General features: G+C 33.4%; 3 protein-coding genes across 5 annotated transcripts in view; 2 read left to right on the top strand and 1 right to left on the bottom strand.

Moving 5' to 3' along the window:
• The window catches only part of LOC109585047 (uncharacterized), a 3,099-nt gene extending 2,790 nt beyond the window's left edge, over nucleotides 1-309 (top strand). The window contains exon 8 of the mRNA XM_020000975.1: nucleotides 166-309. Within this exon, the coding sequence (XP_019856534.1) occupies nucleotides 166-309 (144 nt within the window). The remainder of the gene's footprint in view (nucleotides 1-165) is intronic.
• Nucleotides 310-424: 115 nt separating this feature from the next.
• LOC100634452 (dnaJ homolog subfamily C member 3-like) lies at nucleotides 425-4,955 on the bottom strand. The gene is made up of 12 exons (XM_003389182.2): nucleotides 4,573-4,955; nucleotides 4,404-4,505; nucleotides 4,118-4,242; nucleotides 3,823-3,900; nucleotides 3,585-3,623; nucleotides 3,328-3,524; nucleotides 2,731-2,884; nucleotides 2,613-2,671; nucleotides 2,452-2,557; nucleotides 1,488-1,658; nucleotides 996-1,224; nucleotides 425-608 (listed from the first exon to the last, which is right to left on the bottom strand). The coding sequence occupies exons 1-12, from the start codon at nucleotides 4,625-4,627 to the stop codon at nucleotides 475-477; spliced, it is 1,449 nt and encodes a 482-aa protein (XP_003389230.1). The 5' UTR covers nucleotides 4,628-4,955; the 3' UTR covers nucleotides 425-474.
• A 190-nt stretch (nucleotides 4,956-5,145) lies between these two features.
• On the top strand, nucleotides 5,146-9,025 carry LOC105314044 (centrosomal protein of 63 kDa-B-like). 3 transcript variants are annotated; one of them, XM_020000978.1, is made up of 14 exons: nucleotides 5,146-5,228; nucleotides 5,276-5,312; nucleotides 5,466-5,606; nucleotides 7,050-7,145; nucleotides 7,229-7,291; nucleotides 7,352-7,381; nucleotides 7,446-7,538; nucleotides 7,586-7,650; nucleotides 7,697-7,799; nucleotides 7,996-8,096; nucleotides 8,214-8,357; nucleotides 8,411-8,456; nucleotides 8,508-8,578; nucleotides 8,640-9,025. In XM_020000978.1, the coding sequence occupies exons 1-14, from the start codon at nucleotides 5,167-5,169 to the stop codon at nucleotides 8,977-8,979; spliced, it is 1,392 nt and encodes a 463-aa protein (XP_019856537.1). In that variant the 5' UTR covers nucleotides 5,146-5,166; the 3' UTR covers nucleotides 8,980-9,025. The 3 variants fall into 3 exon arrangements, with proteins under 3 accessions (XP_019856537.1, XP_019856538.1, XP_019856539.1); XM_020000979.1 differs by having other exon boundaries at nucleotides 7,229-7,285; XM_020000980.1 differs by having other exon boundaries at nucleotides 8,684-8,800.

A 9,025-nucleotide genomic window follows, 5' to 3' on the forward strand; every position in this document is an offset into this window, starting at 1 on the left:
GTACACAATGCTGCTAGCAACAAGTTGATTGCCTGTGTGTGGGGCCTTCAGCTAGTTATTCTTGAAAAAAATTAATAATACTAACTGATTTGATGCATGTACAAAGCAAACATTGAGATGTGGATATTCATGCACCTCTCCCTCTCTTATCATTATGCTCCTTAGATCAGGAGTACGAGTGGAATAGACAGGAAAAAAGATGCAGTTTTCAGTGTTGCCAACATTTCATTCACAACACTAGAACTAACAGAAATGAACAAACAAAGAAAGGCTAATATAGCATTGTTCAATAAGTTCCAGTTGCCATGAAGCAGTTTTACTGTTTTTGTAGCTTGAGAATTGAAATATTTTATTGTCATGTATAAATAATTATTATTATTTATAATTAATTTTTTTAGTCCCTGTAAAAACAATAATTTGTTGTTGTTATTGTAGATGTTGTGTGCTGATTGTATTATCAATTATTTAATTTTATTAGAAATTAAATTTAAAAGTGAAGCCTCCACCACCGAACGGGAAGCCATGAGGGAACCCGCCGTGACCCCCACCCCCATGCTGCTGCTCTGGATCAAGAGGGTCCTCACCATTATCAAACTTTGATCTCATCTCTAAAAATATTATGAAATAATATTATAATAACAGCAGTGATAGATAACTACTAATACATGTTCTAACTAAAACTGGTAGACTTAAGGCAGACCTCTAGTGCTAAATATGAGAGACCAAAAGCTGAAAAATGGGACAGATTTCAGGAGACCTAGACCAAATATGGGAGACCAAAAGTCTTATAAACTCCCTCCAGATCTGACAGTGATTATAAGCTTATTTGCTTGCATAAAATGACCAAGTTTTCAGGTAAAAACTATCATCTACTTTAAGGCAAAGATTAGAAAATTTTAAAGCAAAAACTGTCGCCTACGTGTACTCAGAGGTGTAAACTACCAAAACTTGGTAAAAATTGCCCTCTAATTAGAAGTCAAAATCCCAAACTGTACCTTTATCAGTGAGTACTTCCTTGGCAGCTGCAATATCATAGAACATCTTCTCTGCCTTCTTCTTATCCTCCCCATCATATTTATCAGGATGCCATTCCTTAGCCAGTCTCCTATAAGCTTTGTTGATTTCCTTCACTGAGGCATTCCTCTTCACTCCCAGTATCTTGTAATAGTCTCGCTTCTGGGACTGCTTTAATAAGTTCTGTGCTCTGTTCAAACCATCCTTAGCCTAATAATAATAATGATGATGAACCAATTTTAGTACATGTACATGTACTACATACAGTATGGCGGGAAATTTTGGTGGGTGTTAAATTTGAAAATTGCTAAATTTTGGTGATTGGTGAATTTAATTTGACAAAGTTGTGGCCACGTGCCATTGAGCATGCGTATAATGGCTCAAAATGGTGGATTTTTATTTTGGCGAATGGCTATCAAAACATCATATTTGATTCCCTCCAAAATTTCCCACTATACTGTATTGTAACTCACTCGTTGAAACTGGTCGTTAATCTTGAGTGTATGTTGATAGAGTTTGATAGCTTCCTCATACTCCTCATTACTGATATATAGTTCACTCTTATCACACAACACATCAATGTTCTCTGGATCTAGTTCAAGGACTTCATTGCACCACTTCATACCATCATCATATGAACTGATCTATTGAATGAATGAATTAATAATAATAATAATAATAATAATAATAATAATAATAATAATAATAATAACTAGAAACAATGTAGAACATTCAAGGGCTCAGCCTCGTAGATTATTAGCTGGAAAAAAGTAGAATCTCAACCTTATGTTGCTGCTAGAAAACTTCTGATTCTTGCATGCTGATAGCCATTTTATTATCTTTCGGCCACTCCCACTTTCAATGAAATATTGAAATTTAGAATCTATTGCACTGCAAGGCATGTGCAGATATATAGAGGAGATACGGAATACGTACGTGTACAGACAAACAAACAAACTCTACTCATCTTAGTGGGCTTCGCCCAATAATAATAATAATAATAATAATAATAATAATAATAATAATAATAATAATGATACAGTATATACATGTACATTATGATACGCAACTCAAAAATCTGCCAAAGTCTTAGGTCAAATTTTACCAAAAATTAAAAGTAGAGAATTTTCAATTTTTATTACATTTTATAATGCATGTACGTGTACATGTTCTTATGTTGTGTAGCAAGTTTGAGTTGATTCCGATCAAAATTGGATTTTTTTTACAAATTTTTAAAGTTGGTCCAAAATCAGGTAAAAGTCTCTGTACTATATAGTACAGCGTCTCAAGCCAAAAATTGCCAAAAAATGAAAAGCAGAGAATTCTTCATTTTTTATCACAGTACATGTACATGTATACACAAGTACATGTACATAAATAATTACATGCACATGACTACATGTACACATTAGTTAATGGTTATACTCCGGCCCTTACTTTAGTGTGAGAGGTACAGAGTCTTGTCTTGATCTTAATGAGGATAGCAACACTTTCACTTTCAGTCTTTAAAGCATTCTTTAACTTATCAATTGCTTCTTCAAACCTAATAAACAAATAAACAATCAAATAAATAAATAAATAAAATATTGTATCAATACCGTTCCTCCTCCATCATCTTTCTAGCTGCCTCCAACTGCTTCACTAACTTCTTTAATTTCTAATAAAGAGACACAGACACAGTGTGACAAAGACCCCATTATAATACACAGTCCTTACTTTATAGAGTGGGTAGCAATCCTTGTGGTCCTGGTCCAGTTTAAGACACTCCCTGATCTCCCTCAGACTATCCTCCTCCTCTCCTAACTGATAGTATAATGAACTGATCTTATAGTAACCCTCCGTATTGTCAGGGATCAGTTTAGTTAACATCCTAATAGAGAGGAATGGATAGAGGAATAATAATAGTAGCAGGTCTTATACAGTATAATGTCATTGATAATACATGTATAATAGACAGGTATATTGTACATTGGATCAGTTTAGTTAACATCCTAATGGAGAGGAATATGGAGGAATGAAGTGAAGGATACATGCATATGTATTTAATGAGCTACATGTACATAGTAATAGCTAATGGGGGAAGGGATTTACATGTACACAACTACATGTACAGTTACTACATATGGAGGTGTTTTAAACTTGTAAGCTATTATGTACTGTACATGCTCAATGGCAAGGTGTGGATTCAAATTCACCAAATTAAAACCCACCAAACAACAAAAATTAACAATTTGCCAAAATTTTACCACCTCCAAAATTACGATCTATACATGTACATGCACCACTTATAAAAGTACCAGTACAGCCACCTACTTGATGTCACTGATAGCTGATTGATACTGCTTAGTGTGTTCATAATATACTGCTCTAGCTGATCTGAGGTGAGGGTACCAGGGAGACAGTTCTATTGATACTTGTAACTGATGGAGGAGGTCCTCGGTGTAGTCTCCTTTAGACATTAGGTGATCAATGTTCTCAATGTACTGCTGGACTGTCTGGGACCTTGACAACTGTATGTACATGTATAACGTATAATAATAGATTAATGAATTAATAAAGATTTAAATTACCATTTCTTTTGCTTCTTCAGTTGCTGAATTCTCCGAAGACTAAAACAATAAATAATAAATAATTAATAAATAATCGATAATAAATAATGGCTACATGTACATGTACATTATGAAATGATAGTAAATTACAAATGTATGTACACACACTGCACTCACACAGTGTACATGTGTAAATACTGTACTACATACCCTATACCCTGTACATGTATATCCTGTCAGTAGTTACATGTATCCTTACTGCTAGTATCTGATAGTCTTCTTGAGCTGCTGATACTTTACCTAATTTAACATTAGTGTTAGCCCTCTCCAGTCTCGCCTATTAATAATGATAATCAATTTTTAATTAATGCTGTATAGTGCTTTATTTTGGTGATTTTTGCAGTAAATTTGTAAGTAGCAGTTTTTAATTTAGTACACGTCCATTATTAAGAATGTACATGGTTTTAATATACTAACAATTTAACTTGCAAATTGCAAATATCACCAAATAAAACTCAGCCAATATTAATAATTTATAATAGTTAATACATTACCTGGTGGAAGTCAGGTTTCAGTTCCAATACTTTCCCAAGATCAGGCAGTGACTTCTTAGCCTGACCCAGTGCCAGATACACTGCTGCCCTCTTGAAGTACGTTAAATAATTTGATGGGTCACCCGCTAAAATAAGAACAATGAGAATTAGACATTTTAAAATTATAAATTAATAGTACTTTTAATTCAAATTAACATACAACACCAGCTGTTGCAAATGAGGTGATAAAATTAACACCAATTCATTATTAATTATTATTGATTATTATTAATTAATAACAACGCACCCACTGCTAGATTATACTGCTCAAGTGCTTCTGGTAAGTTGCCATCTTGAAGCAACTTCTTTCCTTTTTCCAAATGACCACTAACAGAATCAGACCAAACACCTAAAGAAGGAAAATAAACAAATTTTATAGATTATTATAACTGCAGGACATTTTAGAATCCTCTCACCGTTAAGAGTATTGATGTACAATAGAACCAGTGTCCGTACTAGGTGTACTGACATTGTGAAGTCCAACAAACACTGGAATCCTAGTAAATACCAGTCCTTTGATGTACTGGGTAGGTTTTGTATGTAGGTGGGCTTTAATTAGAAACAATCGTGGCTGGATCTCATTGGTTGTTAGGGTTGTTGTCATAGTAACGAGTACACTAATTAATAGTGGTGGGCGATACTGGCCAAAATGGATTCGATACGATACCGATCGATATCAGCTCATATCGGGAGTATCGATACAGTTTTGATACGATATTTAGGCCACACCTATGGAGTCACACCCCTTATTATTGACTGTTTTCATCGATGTTTTCATGCACGTGTATCCACGTGTGTGTATTAACGTCATTAACTTATTAAAATTTTCATTATTAATATTATTTAACCATAATAAATGGGCGTGGCCAACGTATCGATCCGGATTCCTTCAAAATTTCGATACCGATACGAATCGATACCGTAAAATATCGTTTGTATCGATAAAATATCGATATATCGCCCACCACTACTAATTAAAGGAGGAGGAGCTTGTGAGGACAAGAAATAAAATGGAGAGAGTTTCTGGAGGTCCTGATTTACTGGATATAGTGCACCAAAGCGCGAGAAAAGGGTAAGTGAAAAGTTTATATTGATTTTAAATAATTTTTTAATTTGTAGGACACTGTTGTTTTCTTGTAACAGCGAAGTGAAGGAGGTTAATGAATTATAATTGTTATGAATAATTTTGTCGTAATTTATTTGTTAAAAATTAGTAAAAGTATACTAAATTATAATTGTATAATATACTTTATAGATAAATAAATGGCTGATTATATATTAACATTACAGTAGTTATTATTATTGTTAGTTGATGCATCAGATTGATGTGTTACTAACAAAGAATCTTGAAGATGCTCAGAAAGAGAAAGAACTACTAAAAGAACAACTTCAAACAAGAGAAAAGGAGATAACGTCATTAAGAGTACATCTCAAGGAAAAGACCACACAAGTTGGTGAATGAACCGAACTACATGTACAGTATATGCATGTACTGATGAACATGTATATGTAGCAATGATGAATGGGCTATAGCCTTGGGTATTTTTTAGAATTTTGGTATTTTCTTAAAATGGCCATAACTTAAAAAATTGAAGTCGGAATTAGCTCAAACTTGCTACACAGCATAAGGACATCAATATTTATCAGAAAATGTGATAAAAATTTGGGGTGATTTCGGAGCCATTTTTTGAAAAAAACCATGGGCTATAGCCTTGGGTACTTCTCAGAATTTCGGCATTTTCTTAAAATGGCCGTAACTTGAAAAATTGAAGTCGGAATCAGCTCAAACTTGCTACACAGCATAAGGACATCAATATGTATCAGAAAATGTAATAAAAATTTGGGGTGATTTTGGAGCCATTTTTTGGAGAAAAAACAATGGGCTATAGCCTTGGGTATTTTTCAGGATTTTAGCATTTTCTTAAAATGGCCGTAACTTGAAAAATTGAAGTCGGAATCAGCTCAAACTTTCTACACAGCATAAGTACATCAATATTTATCTGAAAATGTAATAAAAATTTGGAGTGATTTTGGAGCCATTTTTTGAAAAAAACCATGGGCTATAGCCTTGGGTATTTTTCAGGATTTTAGCATTTTCTTAAAATGGCTGTAACTTGAAAAATTGAAGTCGGAATCAGCTCAAACTTGCTACACAGCATAAGGACATCAATATGTATTAGAAAATGTGATAAAAATTTGGAGTGATTTTGGAGCCATTTTTTGAAGAAAACCATGGGCTATAGCCTTGGGTATTTTTCAGGATTTTAGCATTTTCTTAAAATGGCCGTAACTTGAAAAATTGAAGTCGGAATCAGCTCAAACTTGCTACACAGCTTAAAGACATCAATATTTATCTGAAAATGTAATAAAAATTTGGAGTGATTTTGGAGCCATTTTTTGGAGAAAAAACAATGGGCTATAGCCTTGGGTATTTTTCAGGATTTTAGCATTTTCTTAAAATGGCCGTAACTTGAAAAATTGAAGTCGGAATCAGCTCAAACTTTCTACACAGCATAAGTACATCAATATTTATCTGAAAATGTAATAAAAATTTGGAGTGATTTTGGAGCCATTTTTTGAAAAAAACCATGGGCTATAGCCTTGGGTATTTTTCAGGATTTTAGCATTTTCTTAAAATGGCTGTAACTTGAAAAATTGAAGTCGGAATCAGCTCAAACTTGCTACACAGCTTAAGAACATCAATATGTATCAGAATATGTAATAAAAATTTGGGGTGATTTCGGAGCCATTTTTTGGAAAAACCATGGGCTATAGCCTTGGGTATTTTTCAGAATTTGGCTCATTTAGAAATAGCTGGAATCAGCTCAAACTACATGTACTGAGTGTACATTGTGTCATTAGTTCCAGTGGGTAAAGGTTTGTGTATTGATAGATCAAGAGGCTTCAAGATGAGTTAGTTAAATGTGACAGACAGTTGAAAGTGAAGACCAGTGACCTTGAGACCCAACTACTGAGACTAAGAACTGAAGTACATCATGAGATTATACTGTACAATATACACTCACCATCTCTTCTACCTCCTGCCCCTCCTCCTCCTCCTCCTTTTATTAGTTAAATCGTTTAAATAAATCATACGAGAAACTAAAAGCCACCAAAACAAAGACACAAGTTTGTGTAATTATTATCATTATTTATTTTATTTATTTATTAATGTACATCAATGCTCATGTACAGATAATGGATGAAAGAACACAAACCATACAAGTAACTGAAATACATTATACATGTACATGTACATCTATATCTACATGTGTATGTGTATTGTTAGTGTTTAGAGGAGAAGGTACTCTCTTATGAAGAAGAGATTGAGTCATTAACTAATGACAATATGAAACTAACAAGGACCATCACTGCATTACAAGTACTGTACACTGCACTTTAATTAATTAATTATTAATTAATTAACAGGAGCAGTTGGATATGAGATATGATGATTGTTATGATGATACTGAAAAACAAAAGAAAATTAAAAAGTAAATAATAATAATAAATAATAAAATATTAAATTATTAATTGTAGGTTAAAGAAGGAGCGTGATATAGCTCGTGAGCAGACTAGGAACAGTCTAAAGGAGATTGACAAGTGGTACAATAAATCAAATGAACTGATGGGAATCAACAGGGTAAGGTAATGGAGTGTAAGCATGTACATGTACATGTACATGTAGACTGTATTACATGTGTATTGACTGGTGTACATGTACATGTACATCAGTCATTAACAGTATACATGTATGTACATGTACATGTACAGTAACATGTACATGTACAGTATAATTACTGATTTATATGTACTTGTACATATTGTATGTTTATTAGGAGTTAGAGCTGAGAGTGTCTGCAATGAATAAAGAAATGAGAGAAGACGATATCATCACTAACTTGAGAGGAATAATAGAAGAGAAGGACTCCATCATAAAGTGAATTAACAACAACAATAACAATACACTGAATAGCTGATCACACCAATAAATTATTATTGTATTATTGTGTATTACTGTACATGTACATGTATACACATACATTGTATATTATAGGAAGATGGAGGAGGACCATCAGGTTCAGTTGCATAGTGAAGAGATGTACCACCAGCAGCTGGTGAAGACACTACAGATGACAATAGAGACACTAACACTGGATGAGAACAAACTGAAGGAGAAATATAGAGCATTGAAAAACAAGTATGCCTTTTAATATGATTTTAGTGACAATTTTTATTTAATTTTATTTTTAGATTTGACGAAAAGGAAAAGTTAGAATTAGGAGCATCAATATCACTGGTAATTAATTAATAATTAATTAATTATTCAATTAATTATATTAATTAATAGGACGACCTTAAAAGGGAATTGAACAAACGAGAAAAAGAATTAGACGAATGCAAACAGAAACTGAAACTAAAGTGAGTGATGATGTCACATGATGTCATTATGATGATGTCACATGATGTCATTGCCCCATAGTGAGGGTCTATTACTAACTAGTGAAGATAAAGTACTTCATTTAGAGGAGTTACTAATGGAAGCAACTTCACAAGCTAATTCAAATAATATCAGTAGAACAATCAGCGAGACAACAACTACTGGGGGCGTGTCCAACACTGAAGGGGGCGTGTCTAGTTCTGAGGGAGTGGGTGCGTCCACTAGTGATGGTTGTTCTTATTCTAAAAGTGTCTCCTCATACAGTGAGAGTAGTAATAGGAGGAGGAGTGGTGATCATACTTCACTCCTGTTGGCTGGTTTTGAGGATAAAATATCAACTTTATTGAGTAATCACTTTGAACGTATTATCAATGCACTCTAATGATTGTTTATTAAGTATTTTTAATCTAGATTGCTTACTACATGTA

Source organism: Amphimedon queenslandica, unplaced genomic scaffold, assembly GCF_000090795.2.
Source record: "Amphimedon queenslandica unplaced genomic scaffold, v1.1 AMPQUscaffold_13126, whole genome shotgun sequence".
Taxonomy (NCBI): Eukaryota; Metazoa; Porifera; class Demospongiae; order Haplosclerida; family Niphatidae; genus Amphimedon; species Amphimedon queenslandica.

Coding starts and splice junctions, on each gene's coding strand:
- LOC105314044 (XM_020000978.1), top strand. CDS start 5,167: ATGGAGAGAGTTTCTGGAGGTCCTGATTTACTGGATATAGTGCACCAA. Junction 5,607..7,049: donor TCAAGGAAAAGACCACACAA/GTTGGTGAATGA, acceptor GTGTATTGATAG/ATCAAGAGGCTTCAAGATGA. Junction 8,579..8,639: donor AAACAGAAACTGAAACTAAA/GTGAGTGATGAT, acceptor ATTGCCCCATAG/TGAGGGTCTATTACTAACTA.
- LOC100634452 (XM_003389182.2), bottom strand. CDS start 4,627: ATGTCAGTACACCTAGTACGGACACTGGTTCTATTGTACATCAATACT. Junction 2,885..3,327: donor TCAGCTATCAGTGACATCAA/GTAGGTGGCTGT, acceptor CCTCTCTATTAG/GATGTTAACTAAACTGATCC. Junction 2,558..2,612: donor AAGATGATGGAGGAGGAACG/GTATTGATACAA, acceptor TTTGTTTATTAG/GTTTGAAGAAGCAATTGATA.